Source organism: Diadema setosum, chromosome 17, assembly GCF_964275005.1.
Source record: "Diadema setosum chromosome 17, eeDiaSeto1, whole genome shotgun sequence".
Classification (NCBI taxonomy): domain Eukaryota; kingdom Metazoa; phylum Echinodermata; class Echinoidea; order Diadematoida; family Diadematidae; genus Diadema; species Diadema setosum.
This window is the reverse complement of record NC_092701.1, coordinates 34,603,025-34,620,879: the sequence shown is the minus strand read 5'-3', so window position 1 is coordinate 34,620,879 and position 17,855 is coordinate 34,603,025. Positions and strand designations below refer to the sequence as shown.

The 17,855-nt window shown below is 39.3% G+C and overlaps 1 protein-coding gene across 1 annotated transcript in view; it reads right to left on the bottom strand.

Annotated features, from left to right (window-relative positions):
• Positions 1–5,481: 5,481 nt before the first annotated feature.
• Positions 5,482–17,855, bottom strand: part of LOC140240380 (influenza virus NS1A-binding protein homolog) — a 60,810-nt gene continuing 48,436 nt past the window's right edge. Inside the window, exons 5-12 of the mRNA XM_072320151.1 lie at positions 13,565–13,689; positions 11,888–12,010; positions 10,948–11,260; positions 10,347–10,544; positions 9,648–9,890; positions 8,605–8,730; positions 7,507–7,680; positions 5,482–6,847 (exon numbers count right to left, since the gene is read on the bottom strand). Coding sequence (XP_072176252.1) covers positions 6,417–6,847; positions 7,507–7,680; positions 8,605–8,730; positions 9,648–9,890; positions 10,347–10,544; positions 10,948–11,260; positions 11,888–12,010; positions 13,565–13,689 — 1,733 coding nt within the window. The 3' untranslated portion in view covers positions 5,482–6,416. The remainder of the gene's footprint in view (positions 6,848–7,506; positions 7,681–8,604; positions 8,731–9,647; positions 9,891–10,346; positions 10,545–10,947; positions 11,261–11,887; positions 12,011–13,564; positions 13,690–17,855) is intronic.

Here is a 17,855-nt window from a genome sequence, read left to right as displayed (position 1 = left end):
ACAGAGAAAACTTACTTATCACACACACATCATGCCTCACACATGCATGCAATGGCTTGTAAACACAACAAAACCACACAAGATTGCAATTTTCAATGTTTTTATTGAATCCACATTCAACAATGCTGCTTAATAATGATAAATTCCTAGTTTCTCAACTGGCATTATGTGTCTTCTCAGAATTCACCACATCTAATATTCTTTCCTTTGCTGTTTCCGATTTTTTTATTTTTTATTTTTTTAAACAGCAACAACCCAAAACAAACCAAAGTGAACTGAGATTACAAGTATGCCACTGAATCTTAGACCTACTTGATAATTTACCCAGCAGGCAATGCATTGCAAGCACACACACAAATATATATATAATATGTATTTATTTACAAAACTCACCAGAATTAATTATCACAGAAAGAAAGAATCTGCTTCAAAGACAAGGCTTCAGACAAATGTTGCATTGAAAGAAAGCGAAAGAGGAAATAAAAAAAAGAGAAGAAAATAAGGAAACAAAGAGCTTATTTCAACATACTACATTCCCTTCCATTTAGGGTTACAACACTGGAATAACTTCAACCCTCTTTGCATTGAAAAAAAGAATAATTTCACCACAAAATGTTGACTGCATTGTTACCTTCTTGCACACATGATCAGTAAACAGTCTCATCATAAGATACCAAAATTACATGCAAGGATGGAGAAAATTTGGAATACCACACAAGGCATTTCTACTTGATTCTTTAAATTTTCTGTTCATTTCATTTTCGTTTCGTGATATTATGGCATCTGCTGAAACATGAATGTTGTCAAGCGTGTACAAAAATTTTCATCAGACTTTGGCTGATATTAGTCCTCACCACACCTGTCAGCAGAATGCGCCAATTCATGGCAAGCATTAATCTGATGTAATGCCTGGACAAAATAGTGAAGATGAAATCTACGACAGCAATTTGATAATTCCAACAATGAATGTTCAGCAAACAATGCACAATGACTGTCAGACACTTTGCTCAATGAGGAATAAAGTGTTGGTATAAAGAGGAATGCACACATATTGTTAATATTTTCCCTGCCACACAACTTCTAATACAAAATATGCATTTGTTTCTTCTGTTTTACACCTTCTTACTCAGTACTTTTTTTTTCTTTTTTCTTTCTTTTTGCAGATCGGTCATCTACATCGAGGAAATAACAAACAGTACACATATTATGATTAATGATGTCATGCTAATGTCACAAATGCATTTTCCAGCCCTAAGCTTCCAGGCCTGTTCAGTAAATCCACACTGTGGTGTTTTCTTTGTGCACAGATGACATTCAAACCAGTGACTGAAGTACCATAAAATTTTGCTAAATCAGTGACAGTTACAAACATACACGCATAGTTTTTATTAGTGATCAAACACCCCCCTCCTTCATAATAGGTCCCATTCTCTCTCAAGAAATACAGGTTTATAGAGAGTGTTAAATATCGGCCACAACTCTCTAATTTGCATAAATGCATTCATACACACACATGCAAACACACACACACGCACACATACATGTATTTGTGAAACTGATGTAATGACAGTCTTTATGGGCCTGCTTTCTTTTTCCCCAAGATGCTCAGTACAACAACACACATGATTTGACACATGCTAGACACATGTTCACATGATTAATACTAGAACTTTCAAATACCAATGACCTGGAGATTTGTCAGAATGCATGATTAAGCATATCCACAGCACACTCGCCTTGCTATTGCGAGCCATTTGATATGTAAACTAAGATTAAACAAAATCTCACACATCATTTTCCTGACTAGGACATGCAAAGACAAAAATATACATAACATGGCACAAACTATCAATATTCGGCAATTTTCAGAGTGCACAAAATTTATACAAAAATAGTCACACATTCGTGCTTTCTTTCATCTCCCAAACTGTGGTAACTTGGAGACAAAATCGAAGTCAAGATGTGTAGATTCTCTCCAATATCAAAATAAAATTTCTCACAATGATATTGACTGCTCCAGAGCAATATATCTAATTTATGGATTTCAGACTTATTGTCTCATTTCTTTGACATCAGACATCAAGTAATACTCCATGGAGAAAAAAACAACAGGAAAAATACAAATTTCCCTCTGTCATATCAATAGCTTGCATTTGTTTCTGCATTTCATACAATCATTGACGGCTTTTAATTTCACAACCAGCTGCAAAAGCAAGAGAAACACACAAAAAACACCCTCTAACATACATTTTCTAAAAGATGAACAAAAATTTGTAAGCACACCTAGTGTTGTTTCAACACCATTTGACAACTGTACAGATCTCAAGTGAATGATGGAAGATTCTGTCTCAAGTATAACAAACATCATAAAACATTCTCTTCTTTCATCACAGTGAACACAAACCTCAACAACAACAAAAAGTCATAGCTATGCATTCCATGCATTCTCTCACAGTCAAACATTTACCGTATCTCCCACACAAACCCAAATACTGGATTCATTACCTGATTAACAGGTACCGGTACTTATGGACCAGGATGAAATAAGCAGAGCAGAAAAATGCTACGTCAACTTCATTAATACCGTGCACACTCAGGGGATACACTACTGCAAATGCACGTACGTGTCATCTCTTTAATCTGCATAAAATACATGTTGTCAGCTTCTCTTTGTGCTCATTTTCCAATAAGGTTGATAAATCATTGTCGTAGGCCATTGTTAATTGGCACAGTATTCCTGTGTAAGCTGCATCACCCCCCCCCCCCATTAAGTAACAATCAAACAAGCAAAAACAAAAATAAAGTGCTTGGGGAAAACATTATGGCACTACCAGAATTACTATGACATTTATGTAAACATACAATGCCATATACATTTCAAACCTCACTGAAAAATGCCAGATTTGATTTAATTCCAGATTATAAAACAATGCAGCACAAAACTAAACCTTCCAACGGTCTGTGACAGCGTGCAGAAGGAACATTTGCAACCGACAAAAGGGGTGAATCATGAAAACTATGTCATTCTACTGACAGTGAAACACCGAGTGGACGGGTAAAAGTACAGTGAGACACACAATGAAAGACAACTACAAACACAGAAACAATAAAACCAAACAAAAATAGATCATAGTCTTATACATACAATAACTCAGTCATGTCTACAACATATGCACTCCAAATGTACAATGATGGCAAAGTGGAGTAATGTTACAGTTCACTCAAACAATTTGTAGGTTTGCATTTTTTAGTGCATGATACTTGCATTCAACCAAGATGCACGCCAACCACTTCATCAGAGGGCTTACAGTTCCTTCATTACAGTTACATATAGCTCAAAGAAATGAATATTGAAAAAAAAAATCTTCTTTCTGCATAAAGATCATTCATATTTTTCATAAGGGTTTTTTTTTTTTGAGTATGTGATATCATGAATCAAAAATGCATGATTTTGTATGTAAATATCCATATTAAGTGACATCACATAATTCATTATAGAGGACTCTGATTTACATTTCATATTAAAGACCATTAGTTTCTCTTTTAATTGGTACACTGTTTTCCATAGTTTCCTTCTAAGTAGTGTCTGTGACATTAATTTGGAGTTGAGAAAGCAAAATTGAGTGAATGTGCATGAAATAGCCTACAGCAGCTTATGGACTGCATTACGTGACCAGTAGATATGGGTTAATGCACTGCTGGACAGGTTACCACCTCTATGCTTGACTTTCAATTATGCTTAAAACACCTGATAGGGAGCCTGCATATCACATTACCTCCCAAAAGGTTACATTGTGAAATAGAGTGGTTTTCCCTCTAGCATCCATGATTTATGTGTGTTTAAAATACAACAGGGGAATGTAGTTTTTGGAGCTGCTGAAGTGGATATGTATTAAACCGGTTGTACAGATATTAACATGCCAAAATTAGTCCCTTCCTATCTACCTGTTCGACAAATTGAATCCTGAGATATTCAGGTTTACGACCATTTGACTAGGTACGGTAAGAATTCTGCATGTTTCTCCTTTGCGGCTGTAGAAAGGTTGACTAGAATTTGAGAGATCGTTACCATGTTGGTCCTCTGAATATGGCAAATTTCAAATTGCACTGAATGGCACAAATCTGGCTTAGCTACGATTTACTTCCTCACATTGGAAAAGAGAAAAAGAAAATGCGAATCAGAAAGAGACCCAACATGAAGAACAGCGAATAAACAACATGGCAAAAGCTTTTGACACAGAATGCGAAGCAGCATCATGCAATGCAAAAAATCAAATGATGCCTTAAAGGGGATGGCTAGTAGCTAATCAGTGGGAATCAGTGGGAATGCTGGGGGATGATTGTTCCAATCCTTGTGGGATTCATTTAAGAGTACATTACATATCTATTGTTGTGTGAAAATTATTTGCATTCAGAGTGGTCTCATATTCAAGTAATGTGCAGTTTAATGTTAACGATCACCTTGTCACTGTACAGGCATGCTAACCTGGAAATATTAAACTGCACATTACTTGAATATGAGACCATTCTGAAGCAAATAATTTTCACACAACAATAGATATATGATGTACTCTTAAATGAATCCCACAAGGATTGAAACAATCATCCCCCGGCATTCCCACTAATCAGTTACTAGCCATCCCCTTTAAGCCCAATTTGTGAGCAGAAACAAAGAAAAAAAAAAAGAAAAAAGAAAGCAAAAAGCTAACGCAAAAAGACATTACTAACATTAATCCCCCCTTTGTGAAGCCAACATGTTTGACCCTAGCAAACAATGTTCTGTAATGATAGTCAGAAAGAAACATAAAAAAGCTCTTACATAGGACACACTTCAGAATCTATGTGCCGACTACGAAATAAAAATATGAACACCAGTGCACATTATAACACTCATGTGTAAGTATTAAGCTCAAAATATATTAGGCACAGAAATATAACCTAAATATCCTGTGAAGCACAACATTGATAACTGTTATGGAATAATATGCACATACACACAAAGCTACAGAAATTTAACAGAATCATTTGTGTGGTCTAATCTTACGAGAATTTCATCTTGTCTCGTAGTTCCCTGGACACACGTGACTCTGCACGAATGTGAGGCTGAGGAGGTAGTGTTAAGTTGCATGATTGTTGGATTGGTTTCACTTTTTAGTGCAGATATCCTTGTATCATCATTGCTGAAAACAGGGTTGCCATTTAGGAGCAGGAAAATGCTATCTCTTCATACACAAAATGCTTCTCCACACTATATATTTCTTATAAACTGAAGAAACACCTTCATATAATGGGAGTGTGCACCTTGCTTTCAGACTGGACAACCGGTAAGGAAAAAAAAAAAACCAAACAAATTGTAAGGGCTAACTCCAACGTGCAATGCTAACTGATCTACGAAACGAGTTTCTTACAATATCTACAATGCCCAGTGACATGATCAGTGATGTAATAAATGCAGATTTCCTCATAACTTTCTTTCTTTCTTTCTTTTTTTTGAGCCCATGCAATGTGAAACATGCATCCCAATAAAAATCATGCCACAACATATTTGGAGATGGCTTATCAAAAAAATGCACTGTTTAATCTACTGTACGAGCTGAAATTTTCGCGTACAGATATTTTCGCGAATTGCTACTAGGAGGACATTTTCACGTGTTGTTAATTTCGCGGTCGCGAGGTCTAGCTGTACTCATCGTTCGCACATTGTTATTTTCGCGGTTCATAGGCGATTTGCGAAATTCACGAAAATAAAACCACAGCGAAAATTTCAGCTCGTACAGTAACTGGGTGTGTCTTTGTTTGCCTCGATGAAACAGAGTCGCAAACCCACAGAACAGCCACACTTTCATCACAGCAACAATACTGATTTCCCCTATGTTCAATTTCCCATTCAAATACTACAGTGGAAAATCTCAGATGAATTATCTTTGAAAGTAAAGGAGTTCCAAAAATCTGAGGTTTCGAAAGCTAAGTGTCATAATGAGTGCAGAACTCTTTAGTCACAGCCACCTGGGCTGAATAGAAAGCTTCTTTATAATGATGAAGAAAAATCAATTACTGTTTAGAGGCCTATAAATTAAGTCATGTGACCTTGTCTTTCTCTCGAAATCGAATTCGTAGCAAATGTACCCTACACCTACTCTAATACTTGACATTTAAAAAAAAAAACAACAAACAAAAGTCCATTCCTCCTGGCAAAGCGCTGTCACTCACATACTTCCTCAAACCACAACCTTACTTTGTGTCATGATGTATAGACTGACTTTGTAAGCACCAAATCTCTTCTGTAGCAATTGTCCTACTGACTACATTCTCTATAATAGACAATAAGAAAGTCCATGATTGTACAACATAGACCACTACACATCACTGCAAAATATGTCGTTTGCCCTGCAAGGAAGAAAAAATACAAAACAAAACTATGCCACAGGGAGCGTCGGGGCATCTGTATGGTTGGGATGGGGTTTCGAAGAGGCGTCCTTTCCGTTGGTGATGGGCACCGAAGCGGGCATGTCCTTGCCGTTGGAATGGAACGCGCCATCATCCTCAGAGCCGTTCATGGACAGGAGGGGCGAAAGGGGCGGAGAGGACGTGGCAGGGACCCGCAAGTGCCTGGCAACCTGGTACCAGCGGTTGTTGTTCGGGTTGTACATCTCCACGCTGTCCAGGAACCGCTTGCCGCTGAAGCCGCCAATGGCGTAGATCTTGCCGTCGGCCACACCCACACCGACGTTGACGCGGGGCGTGGACATGCTGGCCGCCGGGGCCCACTCCTCGGTCTCGGGGTCATAGCACTCTACGGTGTCCAGCACCATCTGACCGTCACTGCCACCAATGGCATACATCTTACCTGTGGATATGACAAATAGTGAACATGACAAAGACATGAGACACAGGTGAATCTCCCATGTAAATTCCCATAAAAATCCACTTTCTATTTTTCATAGGCTCAGATGCCATTCCCTCCTCCCCTTCAAATGCCACCTTTAAGGTGGGTGCATTACAACACATAAGAGAAACTGTTTCACATAGCATTGCTATATGAAAACAATTAGCTTAAGGCCATTTCATAAACTACCCTTAAAAGCATCAGTATACGCTGTCATTTGTGCCATTTAGTGGATTGAGAAGATTGCTAAGAAGATTTGCCAACTGGCAACAGCAGGTTTGCATAAGTGAAAGAAGAAAAAAATGGAATCTTTACACTCGAAATGACAAGTTTAAAGTCCAAACCACTTTGCATCAGTTTTGGCACTACACTGTACAACCTACACTAGACAAGTAATGAGAATATACAAATCTGTAACTATTCAAATGAGAACAAGCACCTCAGTCCATCCTTTTCTTGCCCAAGATGCAACAGAACCAGGGTGTAGAAAGAGTAAAGTCATGTTCTAACTGCAATCAACTGTATTTCTGGACCCTATCTCTGTTCATGCATCAATCCCACAAATTTCCCCTAAGTAATAGAGCCACTCTTGAAAAGGGGCGTCACAAAGGCACCCATACCATCAACAGTGCAGGTTCCTGCACCCCTGCGGCAGCTCTTCATGGGTGCAATGGATCTCCACTTGTTCTCCTCTGGTTGGTAGACCTCCACCGAGTTGTAGCAGTTCCAGGAGTCCGAGCCGCCGACTGCATATATCTTTCCGCTCATGGAACAAACTCCAACTTGAGCTCGACCTATGTATGGTGTTGGCAAATAAAAACCCAACAACAAATAAATAAAATATGCCCAAAAAAGACATATACAGAACGCTACGAGTCAAAAAATTGCACAGGACTTTGTTTTGTGCTTGCGCATGCGCCAGCGCATGCGCACACAAACATCTTATCCGTTCATGGATTTGAAATTTGTGCGCATGTGATGTGCATGCGCTGGCCGTAGTATTCAGTGTATGTAGCTCTCCCAAGGTCCTCTCGACCGAGTCACATTCAGTCATCAATTCGAACAGAAAGGGACTATTGGCAGAACCAAACGTTGCCCGAAGCCTGTTTTCAATACTTCAACTTAATTGGTAAGTCTTCAAATTGAAGAAATTTTTGGATTTGAAGTTGAAATTTACCCGCGATACTAAATCTGTCATGATCCTGAATGCTACAATGCGAAGCCCCATTACTCTATGCGTATGGGGCTGCTGGTTGCAGTCAATTGCATGATTACTAGACATGAGAGCACTTTGGGGCGAGTAAGTCTCACAGTGTTACTTATATGAAAGGTACTTTAACCTGAAACACAAACTAAGACAAGGAAATTCAGGGAAACTTTTGAGGTACCAAAACTTTATATTATCTTTAACACTGTATGAGCACCATTTTCACCACCGAGGGGCACAACTGGTTGGCTGCTCTCTGAAAACCATCTACAGATTTGTGACGTGATGACATCATTCCTTCATTTTATCTGGTCCTAAGACTGGGACAGATTTTATTGCCCCAGAATCAGAATTTCAAATTTAGAGAGAGAGAGTTTCAAAATATCATCACTTCTGGATGTCTTACTGTTCTCTTAAATTATCCACTACATATACATTGAACTTGAAGAGTGTGGCGGCCTCTTCAGGGGTCACAGATTGGACAGGTTTGGAACCCTACAGTCCAACTGACCTTCAGTCAGAGGGGCAATGTCTGACCACGTGGATGAGGATGGGTCATATCGTAGGCAGCTCTTCAGGTTGGAGCTCCCACTGGCACCGCCAATGATGTAGAGTTGACCATTCAGGACAGTAGCACCTGAAAACACAAGATGAGGTACACATGCTCACTAACTTGACAAAACTACTGCTACTCATAAAATCTGAGGGCATGCACTGGCTTTAGCCTACGCCATCTCGTGTTCCATGAATTAACATAATTGAACCGTCAGACCTGTCTATCTAGCATGGCTGCCCTCAGTTCACTAATGCTATCACTCTGGCACAGTTTACTGAATAGAAAGACAGCTTGAATATCGACAAACTTGTGGTTGCAGAAGGGCTCTTCTGTACCATCAAAAACCAGCAAATATCTTTATTCAACTAATCATCACAAACAAAAGTCAGCACTAAAGTCAACCAAAGCTCTGTGGGTTTTTTGTTTGTTTGTTTCGAGGAAGAAATGTATTACTTTTTTCTGTTTTCCTCAGTCAGTGCTAGTTATCTGACTTCTAGACAATTACAGGATGCAAAAAAAAAAAATAAATAAAAAAAAATACAACTTTATTTTTGTTTTATGTCATATCAGAAATGGAAATCTAGAGAAGTTTTGTATGCAGGTCCATGGTAGCCTTGTGAGGAAATAACAATGCTATCAGTTCTAATTTTGAAATTAGAAATTGTGACCAATTTCCATTTTTGGAAAATACTTAACCCGTTGGGGACGAGCTGCTTTTGCTTTGACACAACTCTCCCCACACACACCTGCCCAAGAATACTTGGGACTAGTCTTCAACAGGTTAATATTCCATAATTTTCTTATTCTTTCTTATTTACAAATGCCATTTCCATTTCCATTTGTTTGATTTTTACCCCAGTTCATTATGGCCAACATGAATATTGAGTGGCTAGTCACATTATAGACCTATGCGTAATGTCTGTTCAAAGGTCTCTCTAATGGAACTGTTGAAGGTAGTTAGATTTGACCTCTTGCTGCACCATGTGAAGATGACTCACCATAACAAGTTCTGGGTAGGGGCATCTCTGGGGTGGAGGTCCAGTCATTCAAGGTGTCATAGCTTTCGCAGGACTTCAGCTCACAGTTGCCATTTGAGCCCCCAGCGACGTAGAGGAATCCGTTCAGCTGGCTGAGCTGGAAGCGCCCTCTAGGGGTGGACATAGGGCGCAGCAGTTCCCACTTGTTGGTCACGGGGTCGAAGGCCTCTGTGCTGGAGTGGAACTTGCCGCGGTCATACCCACCTGAGAGAATGGCAAGATCCACATTTATTTTTTTTTAAGTAACTTACTTCCTTATTACTATCATTATTACTATTTATTCATTATTATTCTTCTTCTTCTTTTTTTTTTTTTTACAGCAATAGAGACAGTCCTAATCCCACCCATGCCTGCAAACAAGACTGACACGATTATACAATGGGGTAACACAGGTTGTGCGCTAAAAACTAAGGGTCAAGCCTGAAGTGTCTAGGATACTTCCACAGCAATCCTTCTTTAACCAATCTTTGATCCTACTCGGCGTAGCCTACCAACAAAAAGAGAGAATGCGATGGAGGGGAGGGCAAAACTCCAAAGATATAATTGCTGTATGGAAGTTCTCACTGTACCAATGAAAACTCTGGTTGATTCAAATGAGACAAAAGCGAACACACAGAGGCATTTATGACCATAGATAACTGATAGCTGAGAAAGTCTCACCTGCAACGATTATCTTCCCATTGAGCTCGGTGACCCCACTGGCGCTGCGAGGGTAGTTCATGGCCGCCAGCGGAGGATGGAGGGCGTCCTTCTCGATGGAGAAGGAGCGGGCAGGACGGTGTTTGTGTTTCGGTTTCTCGTATAGCACCAGGGTAGTGAGTTGATTGTCCAGAACAACGAGGGCAACATAGCGATTGTCTGAGGGAAGAGGGCAAGAGATGGCAGGTGTCTAAGTTATCAACTGTACATTATGAAGGAACACTTATTCATTCTCCTTAACTACAGTAAGTATTATGGAAGACTACTCAGTTTGGGAACAAGCAATGGAAATTGTAACACATATTCGTGTGTAGAAAAGGCAACTGCAACCCTAAAAATGCTTCTTGGTACTGGGATTGTAATACAGAAAATCAAAAAGCTAACAAAAATAAAATCAACAAACAAATACATTTAAATAAATAACAAATAAAATTAAAAATAAATAAATAAAATAACTTCTTTGCTTGAATACCTCAAACAAATGGTCTTGGCAAATTTCTATAGGTCTATTACATGTATTTAAAGAAAAAAAAAATTGCCCAGTACAAGAAGTTTATCTCACCAGCCATTGAAGTCGATGCAATCACTTTCCAGCTGTCCATCACCTGGGACTGCTTGGGGGCGTCCCCCGGAGCCAAGATCAGCTTACGGGGTGTGGTGTTTGCACTACCGGTGGGGGTGTGTCCTCCTCCCTGTCCCTTGCCCCCAGCTCCGGCCCCGTTCTGGTGCCCGTTGCGCACCTTCTTCTTGTCCGGTGTGTAGACACCCACCTCAGAGAGGTCAATGTCGTATGTGTCCATGACCTCGGATTCCAGCTCGTCAACCTCCTTGATGTTCTTCAGGATGTTGTTGGCCGACAGCAGTAAGGTCTGGGGCTGTTGAGTCACAATATTTTCACAAAGACAAAGTAAGACTTATTCTGAGGTAGAGGCCATTACTTGCAAGTATTGGCATCTTTATAATTTCCATTCTGATTAGTAAATGCTTTCTGGGCAACAATGCCTGGTTAATCATTTAATATTTTGGGAAAAAACCCATCATTTACTGTGCTTGTTTCCAAGCTCATTGATCCTTCTTTCTTTCTATTCATTTTAGAGAGAGAGAGAAATATCACTGAAATATTGAAGCTCCGCAATATTTTCTACCCAATTCTACATGTTGAGAACCAGCCAGGTGCAGTAATTCCCATCTAGCTCATCATAACTCCATTCTTGAGACCTATCTCTGCCGTTCATTTTCAACAAGGTTACCCAAAAATATTCAAATACAAAGTTACACACTTTACACACATAAAACCCTCACACCACTGTTGATTGAATCACACACACTACTAGCTTCGGAAAAGATCAGAATATCCAGTTTGTCTGCTCTGGCGTCATTTTCTTATTCTTACAGGGCAATCGGCAAGGGGTAAAGTGACAGAGAATATTTAGTCTATAAAGACTGTTTCTGTAGCATGAAGGTGCAAGGAATGCAGTCTGTGTTCTCTCCAATCCTCTCACCTGTTCCATCAATTCAGAGAGCTCAACACCTCCTTTCACCGTCTTCCGCACCCAGTCCACGGCAGACTCAAAGATCTGACGGTCGCTCATGGAGACAGAGGCCTTGCTCGATATCACCTCCAGCTGAAGGCCATTGGGGTTGAGGAAACAGGTGGGGTCAAAACAGGTGGACAAAGATCAATTAGCCTCTTGCACAACCCAGAATAAACTTGGATACAGGTAGTTGCTACGCTTTACATTTCATTAGAGCACTTGAACTTGGCATTTAGTTTCCTTCTCTTCACACTCTTGGGGTATGTTAATGTTGGCCCATCTTAAAATAGTGCAATTCACATGTACTACTTCATCATGAAAAATACAGTTTAGAACTTGTACTGGATGGTCCATCCTGCCAAACTGTACCAGGCTAAATTCATTTCATGTTTCCCATGATAGTAGGCACAAGAGTACATCTTCATGACTATCACGCCTGTTTTTATTTCAGAGAACACTTGGCTATTGGTCACAGTTATTACTATCATTACGAACTGATCCCTTTCATACGAGGTTACTGGGATTTCAGAGAAAGCAGGAAAAATTGGCAAAACATGCCTGACGCAGCTGATTTTACCCTCAGATTTGAACCTCAACACTGTGGCCAAGTGACAAGAGGTTTCCCAATCCATGAAAGATCAGAGTATAGAGAAGAGCAAGCAAGTAGCAACATTAAGTTTTGGTTGGAAAGGAGGAATTTAAAGAAGATGAGAAGAGGTGAGAAAAGAGTCGGATCTGGATTCCAGTTGTCTACCACACATCAGAATAAGGCATCTTGGTGTCATCACAGGGCAATTTTCTTTTTCTTTTTCTTCATCATGACCTTTAGTACTTTCGTATTTTTTTTTTCTTCATGAAGGGGATAACATCATTAGTTGATATAAGTCTACAACAGCAAATTTGTACTCAAAATGGGTTTATCATAGAACAAATTCTGACCTTTGATTGTATTTTCATGTTTGTATCCCTCTTCAAGACAATAGAGTTTGTTTGAATGAACTCTACTACTTTCTTGTAATTAAATCCATCCCTACTATCTTTTGGCAAGCACCAACCTATTTGTCCTGGGTAACTGCCAATTGCTTTCAAGTTCCAAAGCATCATTCAACTCCATGTTGATACTGACTTGAACATGGAGTAAATTGTGACTTTAATCAACAATGTGGCTTTAGATTTCCACTTTAGTAGACAAGGATTCCCATGAATACTTTACATTTCAACTTTAGTGAAAAAAAAAGTATGAATACCTTAGATTTCCACTTCAGTGAACAGGATGAATACCTTATAGATCTCCACTTTACGTGACAAAGATGATACCTCCTTTGCAGCATATCCTGACAAAATGTTTCGCTTCAGAACATATTTCCTTCTCCCGATGGTTCGTACAGTACATTCCCACACAGTCTTAGTACACTCTTGCTCGACTTCTTTCCAATTTGGGCTATTAACAGACTCACACTTGACTGAATTATTTAAAGCTATTGACATGCTACAAGTCCTATGCAAAATAAAGAGTGAAATACAACTTGTATGTCCTAGAATAACATCACAAAATATACTTCCATTTGACCAAATATGTGCAGAGTATTAAAAAGTAGTGATTCAGCGATGCAATTTATCATTATTTTTTCTTTCTCACTTTACCTTCATGACTGGAAGCTGAGCAAAGTCTGGGGTGCCGGTGACCTCGTCTACATTCGCCTTGATGTACTTGTCAGTGATTGAGACGAGTTCGGTGTCATTCTCGCTGTTGGCCAGTGAGCGGATTTCTGTTGAACAGATGCAGCGGGAGAGCAGGGAGAAAGAAACATAGATTACCATTAAACATGATGTGATAAGCAAAGGTTTTTAGAATGAAGGGTGAAATAAAATTTAGGACTGTCATTGTGTGAGAGATTGACAAAGGCCTGGAGCAGAAATGTGCTCACATGTTGCTTTGTGATATTGAAAAGAGTATTGCAATGTCTACCGTATTTCACAGCCAAATCAATTATTCATCATTCACATTCAAAGAAAATGCACATTAGGTTCTTATTCATCATTGTGCTATATTTTCACAATGTCACACAGAACCATCTCTCCACAAATGTTGCTGAAAATTAAGAGGGACTACAAAAGAAAGTATTGATAAATGGCAATAAAATGTATGAACATAGATGAAACATCTTATTTTTTTCTTCTTCTTTTGTAATGACGTGGGCTTTCATCACGACTTCATTTGCAGTTTAATATCCAACAGCATACTGTACATGTCATTCAAGAGCTACAAAACTTGTAGTTGCATTATGCGAGTGTAAAAGAGGAATCTCTAGGTACTGGTGTTGCCAGGGAAGGTAACATCTTCACAAAACAGCAGTTGAGTCCTAACTGGAGGCACTCCGGCATCCGGGGGAAAACAACGTCTGGCTCCGACAATCACTCGGCGAAGGTTGGAAAATAAGCCAGGGCAATATCCTACCGTGACAAACAAGACATCAACAGACCCACACACTGCGGAATTCCACTTGTAATTCCTACTCCCAGATTTAAATCGTTTTTCCACCTGTCCCGACGCACCGCTTGGCACTCATCATTCCGTAACCAGGCAGAGGTGGAAAATATTCTCACAGCACAGTATCAAAGCAAGTGAAAAAGGGAGGGAAAAAGATAGAAAGAAAGGGAAAAGGGAAAGGACAGAAAGATGTACATGTATGATGAGAAAGAAATATTGTAAAAACGAGTCCTGGTTTCAGGAAGGAGAATATTCAAATGTGCAGCCGTGACAGCAAGTACCAAGATATTTCACTTGAATGTAGTGTAACAGGTCAATGAACACATCCTACAGGCTGATGTCCAATTCATAACCGAAATAGGTATTTTATCTCAATCCCTCTCCCTTGAACCAATGAACCGAGATAGTAATCAGGAATTCTTTATCATGGACTGCTATCTGCTGCAACACCTTTCAAACCATCTCTGGACGAAAGAATGATAATATGAATTTCCCTTCTTCACATGTCCTGGGCTATGTACATGTAATAGTTGCAAATAACAATAGTAAACATAGATATATAACTATATAATTTTATATTCATATGGCAAATGCAACCACAAGGAGCACAAAGATAAAACCACAGAACACAGACTTGAGGTCCCTATCATTTCATCATCAGTTTCAGGTTCCTTATAAATTTCACCCCCCCCCCCCCCACACACACACATCGATACACTCTCATTTTGTTGATTAGTTTGATATCTAATTTTTTAGTTGTGTATTCGGAATATTTCTTTACTATTCCTTTGTCTGTTTGTCATTTGTTACCACAATTATTGTAATTCATTACATTAATATGTCAACTGCAAGTCACTTGCCTGACTTGTTAATCACTTTCATTATATATTATATATATTATATTATATTCCTTCATGTACATTTGTATGCTTCTTGTATAATAAGTGATGGGAGTTTTGTAACGTTTTCCAATCTTTCTTCGGTAAAAAGCCTCTGTCCTTTGACAGTGTCACCAAGGAGCTTGTCATAAACTGTGTTTCAGATGGAAAGGAGAACAGTAAACATTGAAGGTGAACGAATGAAATGAGCATAGGCTACATTGTACCAATGATCTCAGAACACCTGCCTCCTAATTCCTCTAGACTATCTTCTCAGCAAACCAAGCAAACGCCATCTTCTTGATACTGCTTGTGCATAAATACCCCCCCCCCTTGAAAACAGGGTTTGAGAAAGGGAAACCGTTGCATACACTGATGTATAATGGATGCATCATAGTACATATGTAATGAATTAGGCAAATTTGAAGAATAAAAGGTCCATTTTTAGTGAATACATCATTTCTTTATGTCTCAATAAATTTGAAAATCAACTGCACATGTAAAAGTACACGTATGTATACATGTACAATTTGAAGCTGGTTTGGGGATTAGACTGACGAAACACCATGTTAATCAACACAACTGTGGAAGATGCAGTCAATGGGACTATTAGGGCATTTACCCCCACTGCAATCAGCATCATCTGTGTACACACTCAATCTGTCTCAAGTGTTTGCTATAGTGTAGGAAATTAACAAACGGCAGGAGTGTACGTGCGCTTTTTAGTGGCAAATAAAGCCTGGTATCTACATTGTCAAATGAACTACGCATCATGGGAAGTATCTGTTTAATCTTTCCGATCAAATACAGCATGCCACTTGTATTTGGGAGGAATAACTAATGACCAGCTTCTGGCTCCGACAATCACTCGGCGAAGGTTGGAAAATAAGCCAGGGCAATATCCTACCGTGACAAACAAGACATCAACAGACCCACACACTGCGGAATTCCACTTGTAATTCCTACTCCCAGATTTAAATCGTTTTTCCACCTGTCCCGACGCACCGCTTGGCACTCATCATTCCGTAACCAGGCAGAGGTGGAAAATATTCTCACAGCACAGTATCAAAGCAAGTGAAAAAGGGAGGGAAAAAGATAGAAAGAAAGGGAAAAGGGAAAGGACAGAAAGATGTACATGTATGATGAGAAAGAAATATTGTAAAAACGAGTCCTGGTTTCAGGAAGGAGAATATTCAAATGTGCAGCCGTGACAGCAAGTACCAAGATATTTCACTTGAATGTAGTGTAACAGGTCAATGAACACATCCTACAGGCTGATGTCCAATTCATAACCGAAATAGGTATTTTATCTCAATCCCTCTCCCTTGAACCAATGAACCGAGATAGTAATCAGGAATTCTTTATCATGGACTGCTATCTGCTGCAACACCTTTCAAACCATCTCTGGACGAAAGAATGATAATATGAATTTCCCTTCTTCACATGTCCTGGGCTATGTACATGTAATAGTTGCAAATAACAATAGTAAACATAGATATATAACTATATAATTTTATATTCATATGGCAAATGCAACCACAAGGAGCACAAAGATAAAACCACAGAACACAGACTTGAGGTCCCTATCATTTCATCATCAGTTTCAGGTTCCTTATAAATTTCACCCCCCCCCCCCCCCCACACACACACATCGATACACTCTCATTTTGTTGATTAGTTTGATATCTAATTTTTTAGTTGTGTATTCGGAATATTTCTTTACTATTCCTTTGTCTGTTTGTCATTTGTTACCACAATTATTGTAATTCATTACATTAATATGTCAACTGCAAGTCACTTGCCTGACTTGTTAATCACTTTCATTTTACAATGATTTTACACCCATGACTGTATCAGTGTTTATTGGGCATTTATCAATGTTGTTTTATGTGGATTTTAATATATACAATGTATGTCATGTGTGACCCCTTTGAAAATCAGCTTTGCTGAAAGGGCTGTCCACCCTATTGCTGGAAATATACAAATACAGAAATATTGTATGCCGAAACATTCCCAGCATGCTGAGCAGCAGCCGTTGCACAACTGTCCTCATGTCATAAACACAGTTATTAATTGATGCCTACACACACAGCAATGAGATGCTTTCGTGACCTCGTGTGGCCCCGATGTTCAGGACATCCTTCTTGATTACCCCGGGAGCAGTCTCAATGACGGCAGATTAATTCTCCCATTCAAACTCTACGTGATTTCTCGGCCGCTCACTACACTCCCTCCCACTAATGGTTGGCACGCTGCCAGAGGAGGCACACCACAGGATTCAGAACAAGGAGTCAAGATATCACGCTGGCTCTCTGACTCCTACCGTTTTTCCAAGAAGGCGCTTATCACCCATAATTCCACCGTAGGTGGTGGATGAGAATCTATCTCTATCAGCGGTGCAAAATGCTGACTGAACTGTTGAATAATTTTGCAGATGGGTATTCAATTTTCATTTCTGAAGGCAAAAAAAAAAAAAAAAAAAAAAGTTTTTTAAATCTTATTCTTTAGGAAAGAGCTTTGAAGTCGGCTGTGCTGGAAAACAACAACAAAAAAGAAACAAAATACA